The sequence below is a fragment of the Sarcophilus harrisii genome, chromosome 3 (assembly GCF_902635505.1).
Source record: "Sarcophilus harrisii chromosome 3, mSarHar1.11, whole genome shotgun sequence".
NCBI classification, from domain to species: Eukaryota; Metazoa; Chordata; class Mammalia; order Dasyuromorphia; family Dasyuridae; genus Sarcophilus; species Sarcophilus harrisii.
In genome coordinates this window covers 536,850,846-536,869,829 of record NC_045428.1, presented here as the reverse complement: position 1 = coordinate 536,869,829, position 18,984 = coordinate 536,850,846, and the positions used below count along the sequence as shown (strand labels likewise).

Genomic DNA, 18,984 nt, shown 5'->3' with positions numbered 1-18,984 from the left:
GGAGTTCTTTGTAAAGTTTGTGTTTTAAAAGTTAAATGTGGTTGTTATTTTATTTTATTTTCATTTATTTATTTATTTATTTTGCTGAGGCAATTGGGGTTAAGTGATACGCCCAGGGTCAGACAGCCAGGAAGTGTTAAGTGTCTGAGGCCATAGTTGAACTCAGGTCCTCCTGACTTCAGTGGGGTTTTTTTTTTATTATGTTTTAGTATTTTATTTTTAAAGTTCCCCCATAAAATTTGGGTTTTTTTAAAAGCACTTAGCACATAGTAGTAGACACTATTTGAATGCTTATTTTCTCCCCACCTATGAAAAATAAAACACCCTGAGTGCACACCCTAAAGAAACGTGATGTGTACAGATCAAATTAGGTCTGATCTTTTTCTTATGTTAAATCAGGAAGGGACAACCACACCTCTGTCAATACCATTCTAAGTCTAAGAAGTTATTCCCTATGCATCAATCAGAAATGTAGAATTCTATGAGGTTGGATTTGCCAAGATGTGTAAATCAATGGGAGAGTCATGGAAGGACAAAAGTAAAACTCTCAATATCCTCAAAATACAGATGCATTCTCCTTTTTCCTAAGCAATATGAGTAGAGATAGATGAGGAAAGAAGTTTGAGAGGGGCTGGAATAATCATGGGAATTACATCTCTCTCTGCAGGTCCAGTCCACCAATAATCTGGATTGGTCAAGGCTGACTGAAGCATGTTATAATTAAGTAATCTTCTATCTACCAAAAGCAGGGCAAACTTTCAGGGAAGGGCCCCCAAGAAATCTGCATTCCACTGTTCTCTAGGCAGCTGTCTAAAGTGATACTTCTGAGACAGGATACTTTTTAGTTATTTCCTGAAATCCATAGATGAAAACAGATCCACTCCCTCTCCATGCTGTCTAATTTCCTAGGACACAAGCACATTCCCTTAGAAGAGAACCACAACAAACTCACCTTTTCCCCCTGAATGAAAGGGAAGAGAGGACCATCCTCTGGATAACACCAGAGGCATCATGCATCAGTGTTGATAAAAATGGCTCCCAACAGGTATGTTGACCAATCTTTCCAATAATCAAAAGCATCTGGGCTCTGGGCACAGATCTTTATTTCCACCAGTAATAACCTCAAAGAATCATTAGCAGTAATGACTTCAATTTCCTGACATACAATTCCCTAGCTATTGTGATTTGTCAGCTCCCAGTAAGAATATAGCTAACCTGAACGATTCTTTTTTCCTTATTCTTACCAACACTTCTCATATCTCAACAATTCTGTTCCAAGCCAGCATCATTCTCTGCTGCTTCTCGCACCCTTGACCAAAACTACCTTCCATTGTGATTCCCCTTATCTGTTATGGATTGGATCATGTCCCGACATTCACACCTCATGGGCACTTCGCAGCTCATTCTCTAGGTTTTCCACCAAGCGATAGTGGGCGGTGTTCTGCTCTATCACCATGGTCAGTTTCCCCAGGGCCGTCTGAATCCTGGGAAGAGATGCCAGGGAAGGAGGGAGGTGTGGGGAAGGGGGAGTCGCAGGGAGAGGTGTTTAGAAAAGGGGCAAGAGCAGGAAGGGACCTAGGAACTCCCGGGGGGGGGGGGGGGAAGAAGGTGTCAGGGCAAGGCCAGGTCAGTGTTTGATCATGGGCTTAAGGATGATAGGAGAGAAGTGGGTGGCAGGGAGTAGGGAAATCTGGAGAGAGGATAAAAAGGGGCACAGGGTCCCACCGCTGGATCTTGTTCTGGATGCGATTGGATAGGTGGAAGAACAGCAGCAAGAAGGTATCCAAGAAGTCCAGGAAAGTCTTGGGCGTAGCTAAGGGCAGCAGTGGGCAGAGGAGCTGATAGTATTTGGTAGCTGATAGATGGATCAGAGCCATAACTTTGGCTATATTGGCAACAGAGGCCTTCAGAGCTGGGAGCCGAGGACACTCTGCAAGAAATCCAGCCTTTGAATGTGGGAAAGTGGGGAAGAAAAGGAGAACAAGGAAAGGAACTGAGCATCAAAAAGGGGGAAAGAGGAGAAGAGACAGTGAGGAAAAGGAGGAAGTACTTCACCAGGGCTTGGCAAAAAGGAGAAGGATAGTCCCATCAGGAGAAGGTATTTTTTCAAGATGTGACAAAGAAGAGGAGCTTCAGCAAGGATGGGGTAGGAAAGGTAGAGAAATCAGTTGAGTCAGGCTTACCAAGTTCTAGCCTTTTGTTAAAGATACTCTCCATGTAATGCTGGGCCAGGCTGATTAGGGTAGTCTTGTTCCAGGGCTCATAATAGTCAATGCTGATGCAAGCACGATCAAGGAGAGCCAGAAAAGTGGTGGGGCGGATCTGAGGAGGTCTGGAACTCTCAGACATCAAGATGAATACATGGAGGTTATTGCATACCAGCCGGCGGAACCTATGAGCAAGGGATTGATGAGTAGCCACTTAATTCTCCTAATAACCCATTCTCAATCCTCTGCAAACCCCTCCAACTCTCTCTCTCCCCATCCTTCAATAATGGGAAAGATTTCCTTCTACAACTACATGTCGATAGAGCTTTGGGACTTTTTCTCCCTCTCCCACATCCCAGGGCCAGCTTCACCAGTCCCGTTCTGTGGTGGCCTGCATCATCCTACCTCAATAGCACCATTTCCTTCTTGGGTCTAATCTTGACGGCTATATTCTCTAAAGGCAGCTGCTCAGCAATGGTTTTCAGCTCCTCTTCTGAGTACAGGCCAGGGAAGTACCCTTCTTGTGCAAGGCCTAAAAGAAGATTCAAAAGGGAGGAACTTGCTCTCTCTGGCACCATCAAGGCTGCTGGCTTGCCCACGAACCCTGCATGCCAGACAGCTTGCTTGAGGCATTTCAATACAGCCTCCTTAGGCTCCAGGGGCAGCTCAAAGAGGCAAGCCTGGCTAAGTCGGGCAGCCAGGTATAGAGCAGTTCGTCGTCCTGTTCCCCTGGTATACGATAGTAGAATTCCATGTTGTTGTGGACCAGCCAATACCCGGGCCAAGCGGGCCACATGCTGGGCAAAGGGGCGACATGAGGAAAGCCGGGGACCTGGGCCCAACTCTGGCAGCGCAGTCTCCAGCTGCTGCTCTAGGACCTCCCAGGTTTGCTGCAAATAGAGTCTAGATTCCTCCATAGTGGATTCCAGTGACAGTTCCTGGGTGAAGAGCAGCTCAGAGGCCCTTTCCTGGGGCAGTAGCAGTAGTGCAGGTAGCAACAGCGGGACTGAGACACTCAGGTGATAAGCTTTCTGCCACCGAATCTTACTTTTTTTCTCTAGCTTTGTAGAAGAAATATTCTTATGGCTCAAAGTCACAGAGATGACTGAGGGAGGGGCCTGGTCAAGTGGTGCTGGCCCAGTCAATGGCAAGTTCAGGAATTTGGGACCAGAGCCCAGTGGAGACCAATTCACAGTCAAGGCCAGCAAGTCTCTAGTCCCAGGTTCATCCTCATCTTCACTTTCGCTGCTGCTGTGATCTTCCCATTGGGCCAACTCCTCCTCAGACTCTACCTCAGGAACCAGTTCCTTCCCTTCCTCCTCTACCTCTTCTGATTCCCAAATGCTCTTGTAATCAGTATTTGAACAAAAAGCACTGGTTGCAACAGCCAGCAGCATCTGAACACAGCGCTCCCGTTCTGTGTCTGTAATAAGGCGGTCGGCAAAGATGCGCTGGGCCTCGTGCAGCCAGAGGTGGGCCACGGTCCTGACGGTCACTAGAGTGACCAAGGGGGCGCCCCGGAGGCCTGACATGCGACGAAGCTGCTCCAGCCGAGAAGATGTGTGAGCAAGGCGCACTGGAGGTCGAGGGTAGAGCAACTGCAGACTGTTGAGCAGATGTTCTATAGTATGTGCAGAGAAGCGGTAGTGAGGTCTGTGGGGGGATGCAGGGAAGTGGGTCCGCATTTCCTCCCAGGCATCCAGAGTGGCAGTGACCAGTGCCCTTGCCATCAATTCTTTCTTCTCTAGGGAGGGGAAGCGCTCAAGCCAGGCCTGGACCCCTGCGCAGTGCCTGGATAAAATGGTCACCCGGCTTACGTTGTCCAGCAGCAGCACTGTGAAGAGCCGGGTCAAGCGTGAGCACAAAGGCAGCTCAGAACAGCAGGGGGCTGTGGCTGTGGCCAGCCAGTTGAAAGTGGTGGGCACTGCCTGCAGCTCCAGGGTGTCGTTGTCATACAATGTGCTATGACTCAGGACCTGTCGCAGTGTCTCCAGCACAGGTTGACATTTTCTCGTGGGGTCTGCGGCATCAGAGGGAGAAGATAGAGTGTTAGGCCTTTTAAAAAGAATGTTCTCTGGCAGCCCCAGGTACCCACACCTCACCAAGAGTACCCCCACCACCAAGTGGTAGGAATGGGGACTGTGTGATATGAGAGAGATGAGGGTCTATCAGATGTCTGTATCTCCATCATAAGATATAGAGTAGGAAGAGTAGAATCTTCCCTTTGCATTTGTCTGGCTCCTACTTGGATGTAACGGTAGAGATAACGGTAATCTCATTTAGGAATACCATTTATTGTGCTAAGTGGACAACAGTTAGTTGCCTGCCTTGGGACACAAAGTCACATAGTGTCATGTGATAAAATGATGCTGAAGCAGTTGGGAAGTTAGAAACTTGAGAGTTTTTCAGAGACAGTAAGTATAATCTCTTTCCTTTCTCCCTTTTCTCTGGTTGCATCATCCTAACACAGATTACAGCATATCTGAGTCCAAGTAAAGAATGGTAGAGATGGCCCAGCTATACTATGCAGAGATTTGTGAGGGAAAGAATGGCAGTAACTAGCTTTAGGAAATGGTCAAGACAGCTTTTGATCTGAATCCCCTAGTGAACTGCTTAAGAAGGAATATTCCACAACCTTATGACTGTGATACTGGGGTTAAGGGAGACTGAACAACAGCTTTCCTCTGCTAAAGAGTTTTAGGAAGTTTGTTCTCTTGGCAATAATATACACATCAACCCAGCTATTAACAGTAACAGGGTAGCTGACTCTACTTGAATGATATGTCACAACTTGGGGTTTTATAACTGTACCTTTCTCATTATCATTGTTTTCAAGATGAATGAATAAAAAAGCATTTAAGTGTTTACTATGGACCAAACACTATACTAAATACAGAAAATATAAATACAAAAGCAAAAATTCACTTTCTAAGGAGGAAAGGAAATATACATAAAGTGGTGGTGGCCAGGAAATGCAGTGTTTTTATCTAGGAGATTGCTGAAATGGTGTGCAGAAAACCAGGGCAGGCAATTGCTGCCAAATTTCCAGAGGCAGTGTTGATCTCAAGTAGAAAGAGTTGTTAGACAAGGTGGTATTTGCTTAGTAGTAGGGAAGAAAATGACCAGGGAATGGGCCTACATAATTTAGAGCTGAGTAAATATTCTAGATCAAGGCTTCTTAAATTGTGGGCTGCCACCTCACATGGGGTCTTATAACTGAAAGAATTATGCAAAATTATGTTTTTTTTATCAGTAAATGTTTAATTTGTATACTTATATACCTGGGGTCATGTGAAAATTTCTCAGGAGAAAGGGAGTCATAAATGGAAAAGAAATTAAGAAGTCCTGTTATGTACTTTTGGAGATTTTTTTCATAGTTCTAGCTGGAAATAAAATAATATACCAAATTTGTGAATATTATATGTGAATGACTACTTATATTTTAAACCTTAGGGAGAAGAAGCTGGTTAGTAGAAAGGGGAGAGGGGTCAGTTACATAGCAATTCAGGCAATTTCCTATTTTGCAATAGCATCAGCTCTTTTTCCACGGCAAGCACTGCCTTCTACTTTCCAAGTAGAGAATGATCTACCCGATTATCTTTTACACATGGGAATGTCAATCCTCATTTTAGAAGTATATGGGGAGAGGATATTGCTTAGGGAAGTGTGAACTATGACATGGAATGATGGGTATAGAATTGTGTGAAAGATGTTGAGTGTGTGGTATGGAATTTAGGGGAAGAGATATGGGTTAAGTATATGGTTATCAGCAAGAGATACATCAGGGAAATCAGTGTGCCCCTGTGTGCCCCAAAGGCCTGGAAGGTATGTTAAATTAGTTAATACTTTAATGTCCCTTCCAATCCAAATAATGTCCAATCCAATTCCAATTAATTTCTATGATTATTAGATCTAGTGGAGCTGCTTTGGATAGCATGGGAAACTGGGAAGATGAGAACAGGAGTCAGGAAGACCTGAATTCAAGCCCATCCTCAGAAACTTAGCTGTGTATTCCTGGGCAAGTCATGTAAGGTAGGCCTGTCTTAGTTTCCTCATCTGTAAAACTGGAATGATAATAGCACCTTCCTACTTTGCAAACCTTAAAGCATTATATACAGTCTAGTTCAATATTCTTGTTAGAACCAGCAGGAGACAGAGGGCCACTTATAACATGGGCCGCTTGAAACAACTTTCTAATGAAACTTCTGGCAAAACAGAACAAAAGAGGAATGGGTCAAATGTGAAGATGTTATCAGAATGAGAGACAGTGAAACCTCTAGGGAGGATAAAGGAATAGACTAAAGGTTGATACCAGATAGCCTAAAATGTAGGTGAAAAGTCTGGTAGCCAGGTAGGAAAATGTCTTCTTTATCCAGAGTGTCGCGGAACAGGGAAAATGGGCTAGGATAGCTGCAAAGTGAGACTGCAGTCCACTTTGAGAGTCAGGGGAAACTCAATCATGGTCCATAAAATTACTATTAGAGATGCAAAAAGGAGAACTGAGGAACTGAGGGGCAAATGGACAATTTGCCCAGAGGTTCCCTAGGAACTACTAAGAAATGAGGTTGCCTGATGATGGATCTAATGGTTATAAGAGTGTGCATGAGGCTAGTTGGAAATTTAACTATTTTAATGGTTATGCAGAAATGGAGAGGGGTGTGATGTGCCAATAATTTACTATGGAAGGTACAGAAAGCAAATCAGAGGTGGAGGACAGATCAAACCCAAAAAGTCCCAAGGTTATAGTCACAAGAGGAAAAAACATCCTACTCCTCTAGACAGTAGTTCTCGTCTCAGGAGCCCTTTGTTTTTGTAATCTGTGAAATCTCTTCCATCCCATTCCCAGTTCTTGACTCTTACCAGCTGCTGCCATGTGCAGATCCTTCAGATAGAAAAGAAAAGAGCCCCTGGGGGGCACTATTTTCCCCGGCCAATTCTGGTTCTGTTTCTGGATCTCTTGATTCAGAAGGTTTCTTAGATGAGTTGTGGTAAGAGCCAAATGGATTGGTATATGCACACATGGGTGGTTGGGCTCCACCAGCACTTCCACAAAGGCAGACTTTCCAGAGCCAGTCTCTCCAGTCAGCAGCACAGGATGTCCCGCTGACAAGAGGAGATCTGTCACATACAGTACACATTCTGCCTGTAAGCAGGAAGTGGGACATCAGCTCTGGACATTCAGATGGCAAAGAAAGCCAATTCCAGACAGCTCTTTTCCCACATTAGTTTCTTCCCTCTCTACTTATCCATACCTGGGCTGAAAAGTTGAAGGTCCCTATAGTTCCCTTGATCCGTTTGCTCAAATACAGGCCTGAGAAAGGCACCAACGATCCGTCCTCAGAGCAAAGATGTAAGTCAAACACAGAGGTACAGGTAGGCAGCTCAGGGTATTCAGAGTGGTGCTTCAAAATTCCCCTAACAAAGTTGTCAAAGGTAGACCAATGCCTGTATAAATAAAAAGAGGAAGATGCATGCTTACAGAATTCTCATCTGGGACCTGAAGTCCATGTGCTGAATGCATATAGTTACTACTAGTTACATATACACAAAATCTCTCGCACAGAAATTGTCACACATACAGTCTTTCTTTCACACTCAGAAATGTTGCTGAATCTAGCAGTGCCCTGCTTCTCCAAAGACCAGAAGATGGCCTCTAGGGCATCCACTCTGGGGTTTCCTTGGAGGCACCTGGATGGGAGGTGGGATCCAAAGCCCCAAATAAAAGCCAAGAGGAAGCTATTGATAGCCAGCAAATGGTTTCGACGTTTTTTGTCCCCGTCCATATCTTTCTGGAGTCCCTCAGCAGATATGCTTTCTTGAGTACCTTCAGAGTCTTGGACCATTGAGCTTGAATGGCTCATGTTATCTGTAAGTGGGAAACACAGGGAGAGCCATATGGGAGGAAAACAGATCAAAAGGGAAACCTCTACCCCAAAAGCTCCTTCTTGTCAGACTATCATCAACCCCCTCTCTTAGATTGTAGGGCCTCTTCCTATCCTAGGCTATTTACATTCAACTAGCAAATCCTCTGCCCATCCCTCTTTTCCAGTTGTATTTGCTCCCTTTCTCTTCCTCCCTTTACCATAGCCTGGCTCTTTCCTTCCCCCCTTCGGTACTAGGCCTCCTCTTCCCTCATCTCAAATTCACCCTTTCCCTTCTTCTCATGTACCCCCACTGGTGATGTGGTATTGCTCCTCTTCTGTGTAGTGCAGATAGGGATTAAGCAGCCCTTGAAGGAGGTGGGTCATGCTGTAGATCTCTGCCACACCTGGGCTGGATGCTGGCTGTCCATGGACATGGAGCACAGAGTTGGCACCCTGGCGGTTTAGGAAGTGAAGCATGGGGGGCACTAAGTCATCCGCTAGATCTTGCAACTCAACCATGGTTTGGGGGAGCAAATAGTACTCTCGAGGCAGTTCTGTCATTAGAGTTGCAAGCATTGCCTGCCATGTCTGATGCCCTCCACAATATACCAGGGCACAACTTCCTATTATATAAGGAGACATACCAGCTGTGTTCACAATCTCTAGCAGGAACCAGGTATCTCGTGGCCAAGGTATTTGTTGACCATTGGGCAGACTAATATTAGCAGCATTACTTAGCAAGGAGGCAACGGGATCCAGCCAAGCAGCACTAGGCACTCCATCACAGACGATCCAATGCTGAATTCCCTGTGGTTCCCTCATATGTTGGTTCATACCAGCCCACAACAGCTGGGAAAAGACCCCATGATTCCAATAGTGTTCTTCAAACCAACCTAGGAATTCCTCTGGATTAAGGCTACTAGGATACAGGGAAGTGGTTTTCACAGGCCTAACATCTCTAGAGGCTTTGTTCCTGGCTACCAGCTGGTTCCAGACCTTAGCCAGGGCCTGCCAGCATGTGCTCTTCCCACTGCCAGGTGGACCCATGAGCAATATTCCACGCACTTGCCTCAAGGCCTGGCTCAACTGCTCTAAGGAGCACAGGAAATCAGGACCCACAGACAAGCCAATCTTCCGTAATTCTTTTGTCAATTTGGGTGGAGTTACAGCCCATGGTGTGGCCAGCACATTGCCTGCCCCTGAAAAGATGTCACGGAGCAGCTGACGCAGCATAAGGAGGTGAGGTCGCTCAGGACCATTAAACAGTGGTGAGTGCAGCAGGGCATGAAGCAGAGCAGCCTCCTCTGCAGCACCTAGGGTTCGAGGAAGTTGGAGGCCCTGTTGTTCCTTGGGAGTTTCCAAGAATTGTAGGGTAGTCTCCAGGATCTGTACCAGGATGGGAAGGCGGCTGGGCAGCAGCCTGGGCTCTAGGGCCTGCTCCAAGGTGAAGAATGTGGCCAGACGAGATGCCAGGCGCACAGCGTCCCGGAGTCCAGCACCCATCAGGGTCACTTCAGTCAGCTGTCTTAGATTTGGCAGTGCCATGGTCACAGGGCGAATCAGGAAGCGTAGGTTGGTGGGCAATGTGGAACTCAGGTGGGTGAGTGTTAAAAAGCATCCATAGCCAAAGCGCACATGAACTCGATGATTTTCAAAGAAGCTATTGCCTAGGATCTGAGGCTTCAGAGGATCCAACTCAGAAATTTCTGGAGCTCCCAAAAGCAGAGGTAAATAGAGACGCCGCAGATCATCCAAGCGCTGGCCCAGAGCCGAGAGCAAGCCAATTGGCAAGGCACCTGCAGCTTTTAGCAGGAGCCAGGCGCCACTCTGCAGGGCTCCATTCAGGTAGGACTCCAGGCAGTGGGCTTCCATGTGCATTACACAATGGAGGATCACCAACTGGCGGCCCAGGGCAGAGGCCAGTCTGCCCATTAAGGCACTCTTGCCAACTCCAATAGGGCCAAGGAGGGTCCCACAAGCGGCTTCTTTCAGAGCCAAAAGCAGTCCCAGAGCAGGTCGTTCAAGCAGTAGGGAGGCTATGCGTCTCTGGCCGGGGCCCACATACTCATAGCTATATAGGAAGGGATGCCCCAGTACTTCCACCCAACATGTGGGCTTTTTCCTACGGGATGAGCCAACTTTGGGTGACTCATTAGAATCTGGGATTTGGCTGCTATTTTGAGGACCCAAGTAGTACTTTAACTGGCGGGCCCAGTGGAAGTCTTCAGACTCAGTGACTTGTTGCTGCTGCAAAAGTACTGCTGTGTCCCGATGGGCTATAACCCTTGTAAGCAACAGGGTCAGCAGAAAGGACAGTCTAGGTGAGGGGGGAGGGTGACCAATATGGGTGTTCCGCTGTTCGCGGGCAAAATTGGACAAGGCCTCCATTTTACGGAGCTGCATGAAACTAAGGAGGTGGACCTTTTTATTCTGCATTGCCTCCTCCACGTGGGTCCGCCAGGCCACCTCTTCGGCTACCAGCACACACTGGACTGGAAAGGCCTGGGCCAAGTCTAGCCAATGATGACTATGAAGATACAGGTGGGGCTCCCCAGGACCTTGAGGTTGCTGAAAAACATGGTCCAAGGACTGATTTAGGGCCAGGCGAGCAGCCACACAGTCTGACAGCCCATATACCAGGGCTGCCCGTATCCACTGTTCCAGGCTGCTCAGCCACTTGGGGATATCATGTTGTAGGGGCAGGGGAGAGCGCAGGGCCAGGACCTCTCCAAATTTGCCCACAATGGACTGGGCCTCTTCTTTGACTTCCAGGGCAGTGGGTCCTGAGGAGATGCTGCATGGCTGAAACACCACGGTCTGAATGTGGGGGAAGCAGCGGTGCACCCACAGCTGAGTCTCGGCGGCCTCCCGGGGGGCCGACATCAGGGCCACGAGCTCCCCGTCACTGAGGAAAAAGAGGCGAGGGAAGCGTGAGCGCACCCCATAGAGCACCGTTTCTAGAGCAATGGTTATGTGCTCCAGTTCGAAGTTGCCCACGTGTAGGAGCCTCTGCAGCTGCTGGTCCTGGAATCTGGGATTTCGTGACCCACTGGGCACCATGAGGGATAACACCAGAGGATCCTCCAAGGAGATCTGCATAAGCTCTCGGTATTGAGAGTCTACCACTTGAAACCTTCTACTCTGTGGAAGAAAAGAGGTCAGAAGATTGAAAAAGGTGGTAGGAAAAGGAGGTGGAGGAATGAAAAAAGAGCCTAGCCAAGGAGTCCTTGTCCAGTGCTCCTTTCCCCACTTGTTCTACAAAATACCCAGCCCGCCTTCTTACCAGTTCTGGGCTAGGCAAGTTGATCTTCATCTCATAGATAACTTTATTCAGAAAAATCCATTTCTGTTGGAATACTACCCAAACTTCCATCAAGGCACCTAGAAAGATAAGAGAGTCTGGGCTAGGGTCCTTGAGGAATTACAGGTTAGTAAAGGAAAACAAAGATCCAGGCCCACTATTTTAACTGAAGACCAACCCCAAGAATAAAAATGTACAAGGTAAGCAAAAATGAAGGTGGTGATGTGACTGCATAATCACAATGGATCCACTGTCATTAATATAACATTCTTTCTACCACTACAAATTGTTACCCTTCAGACCTTCTCATCCTGTGCTATTTTTATGCATTTCTTTCCATAAATCATCCACAGAAAATCTATTCAGTAGCCTTCAATATTTTGGAACCATAGAATCTCAGAATTGAAAGATCCCTCAATGGTCATGTAATTCAACTCTTAACCATACCATGAAGCCTAATAAGTAGCCTGCTTCCAAATAAAGACCTTTAGTGATGAATTCACTCCTTCCTGATTCAGATATCCTTATCTCCCTTTTAGAAAGCTATCTAACTAGAATCAGGAAAGGAAGTTTTGCCCAGTCTTTTCAATTACAGCAACAATTAAAGTCTTTGTTCTGGTAGGTAATCTGCCTTTCTGCAACATTCCTACACTGTTCTAACTTATGCCCTCTATGATCATGAAGGAGGCAGCTAATTCTATTCTCCATATAACAGTATTTCAAGTACTTGAAGACAATTGTGCTCCTCTTAAATCTTCTCTTCAACATGCTGAACATACTGAACATACTCAGTCCCTTCAAATCAACCTCATGTGACAGGAATGCCCTCCTTCATCAAGGAGATGCCCTTTTCTAGGTGTATAATAATAGCAAGTGATACTGTATGAAGATGTATTCTGATGGAAGTGGATTTCTTTGACAAAGAGACCTAACTCAGTTTCAATTGATCAATGATGGACAGAAGTAGCTACACCCAAAGAAAGAACACTGGGAAATGAATGTAAACTGTTTGCATTTTGGTTTTTCTTCCTGGGTTATATCTACTTCTGAATCCAATTCTCCCTGTGCAACAAGAGAACTGTTCAGTTCTGCACAATATATTGTATCTAGGATATACTGCGACATATTTAACATATATAGGACTGCTTGCCATCTAGGGGAGGGCGTGGAGGGAGAGAGGGGAAAAATCGGAACAGAAGTGAGTGCAAGGGATAATGTTGTAAAAAATTACCCTGGCATGGGTTCTGTCAATAAAAAAAAGTTATTATAATAAAAAAATAACAATAATAACAGCAAGTACTCATATAGTCATAACAACCTTACAAGATGGATACTTTTATTATCCTCATTTTAAAGATAAGATAACTGAGGGGGCAGAGACAAGATGCTGGAGAATATAGACAGGATTACTTCCTGAGCGAGAGCTTCTATTAGAATGCTAGATCACACATCTGAATGGCTTCTGGAGTGACAGAACCAGAACTCACAGATATTTGGAATGTAATAATTTTCCAATTTAAGATATTTTGAAAGGACTTCAGGAAAGGTCTGTCTCAACTGAGCAGAGGAGAAAGTAGCCCAGCACAGGGAGGCCCAGTGTAAGGAAACCCTGCACAGGGAGGCTTAGCCTAGGGAATCTAGCAGGACATTCTTATTCAAAATGCAGCAGCATTGGCTACTCTATCCTACTTCAGAAGGCCAGTGGATCAATAGGCCAATTGTGAGACATCCAACACAATTACACAAGGCAAACCCTAGAATGACAGGTGGGAATTGGCTAGGCCCATCAAGCACAATCAGAAAGCCCCATTGGCCCCAGCACAATAAATGAGAAGCTCCTGTCTCCCTGCAAATGAAGCTTAGAACAATTCCTCTGTGCCCTAGGAGTAGAGCTCAACTTTTTAAAATGAACAAAAAAAGCAAAAAGAGCTCTGATCCTAGAAAGCTACTATAGAGACAGGGAGATCAGAAAACAAACCTAGAAGAGGACAGCAAAAGCAAAAGTCCAATAGGTAAAGCCTCAAAAAGGGATATGAACTATCTCCAGCTCAAAAGGGTCTCTTTTGAATTCAAAGAATTCAAAAAGGATTTTAAAAGAGAGATAGAAGAAAATGGGGGCGGGGGGAAGAGGAATGGGAGCTATGAAGGAGAACTATTAAAGTTTTGGGAAAAAGCCAACAGCTTGGGGGAAAAAAGCACAGAAATTGTAGGTGGATAAGGACATAAATCATAAGCATATTGCTAGAGTTATTGGTAAGAAGTTTTTTCATAGGAGGTGTATTAGTTAGTCATAGTGGAAACATGGGTATGAGACTCGGACTCATAGAAAAGATATGGTAAGGAAGAGTGTTTTTAGTATATGAAGAAAACAACAACAAATAAACCTGGCAAAATGGGAAAAGATATACTGAAAAAAACTTCTTAAAAAATAGAATTGAAGAAATGAAAAAACAATCCACCAAACAAAACAACTTCTTTAAAAGTAGAATTGGCCAAATGCAAAAAGAGATAGAATTAACTGAAGAAAATAATTCACTAAAAATTAGAATTGAACAAATGGAAGCAAATGACTTGAGACATCAAAGAAAACAAAAACAAAAAAAAATGAAAAAATAGAAGAAAATGCAAAATACCTCATTAGAAAAAGATCTGGAAAATAGATCCAAGAGAGTCAATCTAAAAATCAGTGTTACTAGCTGAAAGCCAGGATGGGAAAAAGAACTTGCATAACATCTTTTAAGAAATCATCAAGGAAAACTGCTCTGATATCCTAGAACCAGAAGGTAAAATAGTCATTGAAAAAATCTACCAATTACCTTCTGAGATTTTAAATTGGAAACTTCAAGGAATATTGTAGAAAATTCTAGAACTTTCAGACCAAGGAGAAAAATACTGCAAGCAGCCAGAAAGAAACAATTCAAATATCGAGAAGCTACAATCAGGATTACTCAGAACCTAGCAGCTTCCACCTTAAAGGACAGAAGGGGCTGGAATATGATATTCTAGAAGGCAAAGGAACTTGGACTACAACCAAGAATCAACTACCCAAAAAATTAAGCATTATCTTTCAGGGGAAGAGATGGATACTGAATGAAATAGGGGATTTTCCATCATTTCTGCTGAAAAGACCAAAGCTGAAAAGAAAATTTAATCTTCAAATACAAGATTCAAGAGAAGCATAAAAATGTAAAAGGAAAGAAAAAATTAATTTTTTAAAAGGTTAAAATGTTTATATCTCTACATAGGAAGATGATACATGTAACTATTGAAAACTATATCTTGTAAGTATAAGTTGATTAATGGGATGATATAAAAAAGAAAAGAGATTGTACTGAGAGAAGAGGAAAAGAGAGATAGATTATGTTACATAAAGAGATACAAAAGGCCTTTCACAGTTGAGGGGAAAAAAGGGAGGTGGCTAAGCATTGTTTAAATCTTAATCTCATCAGATTTGTCTAAAAGAGGAAATAACATATATACTTAGTTCAGCATAAAAATTTGTTTTACACTCTAGGGAAATAGAAAGGAAAAGAGGAAAGAAAAGGGGAACCTAAAAAAAGGGAGGACAGAAACAAAACACTGGTAAGGAAGGAAATGGTGAAAGGAGAGAAAAGTTTAATCTGGGGAAAATAGGATGATGGGAAATAGAATTAGTAATTTTAATTGTGAATTTGAATGGATGAACTCTCCCATGAGACAGAAGCAGGTAGCAGGGTAGATTAAAAGCCAGAATCCTACAATATATTGTTTAGAAGAAGCACATTTGAAACAGGGATACAAACAGCGTAAAAGTAAAAAGCTGCAGCAGAATATATTATGCTTCAGCTGAATTTAAAAAAAAAAAAGCAGGGGTATTGATTCTGATCTCAGATCAAAGCAAGCAAAAATAAGCCTAATTGAAAGAGATAAAAAAGGAAAGTACCTTATGCTAAAGGTTATGAAAATAATGAAGTAATATCAAAACTAAACCTATATGCACCAAGTGATATAGCATCCAAATTCTTGAATGATTACTAGTGGGAGATCTCAACTCCTCTATCAGAACTAGATAAATCTAACCAGAAAATAAATAAGAAAAAAAAATGAGGTGAAAAGAATTTTGGAAAAGAATATTGAATATTGAGTGAGAATAGAAAGGAATGTACCTTTTTTAAGTGGTACATAGCACCTATGCAAAAATTGATCATGTATTAGGGTATAAACACCTCACAATCAAATGCAGAAAGGCAGAAATAGTTAATGTATCCTTTTCAGATCAGGATACAACAAAAATTATGAGTAGTAAAAGGTCATGGATGAGTAGAACAAAAATTAGATACTAAATAATCTAATCCTAAAGAATGAGTGAGTCAAACAAATCATGGAAACAATAATTTCGTCTAAAGTAATAACAATAATGAGACAATAAACAAAACTTATGGGATACATACAAAATCATTCTTAGGGAACATTCTATATTTCTAGGGAATATATTTATATTTCTTACATTAATAAAATAGAGAAAGAGAAGTTCAATGAATTGTATATACAACTAAAAAAGCTAGAAAAACACAAATTTAAAAACCCTAGATAAATACCAAATTAGAAATTCCGAAAATCAAAAGAGATTAATAAAATTTAAAGTAAGAAAACTATTGAGCTAATAAATAAAACTAAGAATTGGTTTTATGAAAAACCAACAAAATAGACAAACCTTTGAATTTAATTTTAAAAAGTAAAGAAGAAAACCAAATTACTAGTTTCAAAAAGGAAAAGAGTGAACTTACTATCAATGAAGAGTAAATTGAAGCCATAATTTGGAGCCATTTTGCAAAATTGTATGCCAATAAATCTGACAATCTAAATGAAATGGATAAATATTTTTAAAATATATAGGCTGCCCAAATTAACAAAAGAGGAAATAAAATACTTAAATTTTAGAAAAAGAAATTGAACAAGCCATCAATGAACTCTCTAAGAAAAAATTTCCAGGCCAGATGGATTTATAAGTGAATTTTACCAAACATTTAAGAACAATTAATTCCAATACTATATAAACTATATGGAAAAATAGGGGGGAAAAGAAGTCCCAACAAATTTCTTTTATGACATAGATATGGTGCTGATACCTAACTCAGGAAGAATCAAATTACAGACCTATTTCCTTAATGAATATTGATGCAAAAAATCTAAAATAAAATATTAGCAAAGAGAAAAATAGAAATTTATTAAATAACCAGGATAATACAGTATGAGACAAAGTGAGATTGATATCAGGAATGCATGACTGGTTCAACATCAGAAAAAGAATCAACATAATTGACCATATCAATAACCAAACTAACAGAAATCATTTTATTATCACAATAGATGCAGAAAAAGCATTTGACAAAATAAAATACCCATTCCTATTAAAACACCAGAGTGCATAGGAATAGATGGAGTTTTCCTTAAAATAAGTGGCATTTATCTAAAAACATCAGCAAGTACTATATGTAAAGTAGATAAGCTAAAAGCCCAGTAAAATCAGGGGTGAAGCAAGGTTGCCCATTATCACCACTATTATTCTATATTGTATTAGAAACATTAGAGAATCAACTAAAAAATTATAAGAAACAATTAACAACTTTGCTAAAGTTTTAAGATATAAAATAAACCTACATAATAAATCATTGGCATTTCTATATGTTACTAACAAAGTCCAGCAGCAAGAGACAGAAAGAAAAATCCCATTTAAAATAACTGTAGACAATATAAAATATTTGTGAGTCTACCTGTCAAGACAAAGCCAGGAGCGATACAAAACACGTTTCATACAAATAAAGTTAGATCTAAACAACTGGAAGAATTTATCAAGAGCTCATGGGTAGGCTGAGCTAATATAATAAAAATTACAATCCTCTCTTAATTAGTCTACTTATTTGCTGCCATACCCATCAAACTGGCAAGAAATTACTAGGTAATAATAAAATTCATCCAGAAGAATAAAAGTTTTAAAAGTTCAAGGGAATTAATGAAAAAAATTTACAAAGGAAGGTGGTCAAGCTGTGTCAGACCTAAAACTGTATTATAAAGCAGCAGTCATCAAAACCATTTGGTACTAAGAAATAGAATAGTGGAGCAACAGAATAAATTATGTTCACAAGATGCAATACTCAATGATTATAATAATCCAGCATTAGATAAATCCAAAGACTCTACCTTCTGGGATAAGAACTCACTATTTGACAAAATATTCTGGGAAAATTGGAAAACAGGATGGCAAAAACTGGGCATTGACCAACATCTAACACCTTATACCAAGATAAGATCAAAATAGGTTCATAATTTTGACACACAAAAAAACGTGATTAAGTAAATTAGGAGAATAAGGAATAGTATACCTCTCAGATATGTAAAGGGAAGAATTTATGGCCAAAGAAGAACTAAAGAACATTATGAAATGCAAAATTTAGCATTTTGGTTACATTAAATTAAAAAAGTTATGAACAAACAAAACCAATATAGTAGATTAAAAGGGAAACAGAAACGTGGGGGACAGTTTTTATATCCAGTGTTTCTTTTTTTAAATTTTATAGTAACTTTTTATTTTTCAAAATACATGCAAAGATAGTTTTCAACATTCATCCTTGCAAAACCTTGTGTTCCAATTTTTCTCCCTCTCTTCCTCCCTCCCCCTTCTCCTAGATAGCAAATAATTCAATATAGGTTAATCTTTCAGATGAAAAAGTTAAAGCCATTTCTAGTCATATGAAAAAATGCTCAAATCACTATTCTTAGAGATGTGCAAATGAGACAACTCTGAGGTACCTACTATATACCTCTCAGATTGGCTAAGATGACAGGAAAAAATAATACATATGGGAAAACTAGGACTCTAGTGCATTATTAGTAGAGTTGTGAAATGATCCAACTATTTTGGAGAGCAATTTGGAACTAGGCCCAAAGGGCTATCACATTGTACATACCCCATCAATATCCATTATCTCTACTGGGCTTATATCCCAAAGAGATCAAAAAAAAGAGGGAAAAGGACCCACATATGCAAAAATGTTTGTAGCAGCCCTTTTTGTAGTGGCAAGAAACTGGAAACTGAATGGATGTCCATCAATTGGAGACTGGCTGAATAAGTTATGGTATATGAATATTATGAAGTATTATTTTTCTATAAGAAATGATGAGAAGGCCAATTTCAGAAAAGCCTGGAGTGATTTACATGAATTAATGCTAACTTAAGTGAGCAAATCCAAGAGAACATTGTACACAATAACAAGAAGATTATGTAATGACCAACTGTGATGGATTTATCTCTTTTCAACTATGAGATGATTCAAGTCAATTTCAACAGACTTGATGGAAAGTGCCATCAACATCCAGAGAGAGAAATAAGGAGATTGGATGTGGATCAAAGCATAGTATTTTCATCTTTTTATTGTTTGTTTGTTTGTTTTTTCTTATTTTTTTCCTTTTTTTCTTGTGCAGCATAATAAATGTGGAAATATGTTTAGAAGAATTGCACATTTTTATTGGATTGCTTGCAATCTTGGGGAGGGGGAATGAGGACAGAGAGAAAAAATTGGAACAAGAGGTTTTGCAAAGATGAATGTTGAAAACTATCTTTGCATGTATTTGG

General features: G+C 41.6%; 1 protein-coding gene across 4 annotated transcripts in view; it reads right to left on the bottom strand.

The window, feature by feature from the left end:
• The window catches only part of DNHD1 (dynein heavy chain domain 1), a 99,886-nt gene that overhangs the window by 11,800 nt on the left and 69,102 nt on the right, over positions 1 to 18,984 (bottom strand). For 2 of the 4 annotated variants that reach the window (XM_031962083.1, XM_031962084.1), the window contains exons 22-30: positions 11,355 to 11,452; positions 8,377 to 11,212; positions 7,896 to 8,073; positions 7,460 to 7,652; positions 7,068 to 7,350; positions 2,613 to 4,227; positions 2,184 to 2,392; positions 1,726 to 1,930; positions 1,382 to 1,484 (exon numbers count right to left, since the gene is read on the bottom strand). In XM_031962083.1, the coding sequence (XP_031817943.1) occupies positions 1,382 to 1,484; positions 1,726 to 1,930; positions 2,184 to 2,392; positions 2,613 to 4,227; positions 7,068 to 7,350; positions 7,460 to 7,652; positions 7,896 to 8,073; positions 8,377 to 11,212; positions 11,355 to 11,452 (5,720 nt within the window). The remainder of the gene's footprint in view (positions 1 to 1,381; positions 1,485 to 1,725; positions 1,931 to 2,183; positions 2,393 to 2,612; positions 4,228 to 7,067; positions 7,351 to 7,459; positions 7,653 to 7,895; positions 8,074 to 8,376; positions 11,213 to 11,354; positions 11,453 to 18,984) is intronic. The other 2 variants (XR_004233301.1, XM_031962085.1) reach the window with 2 other exon arrangements.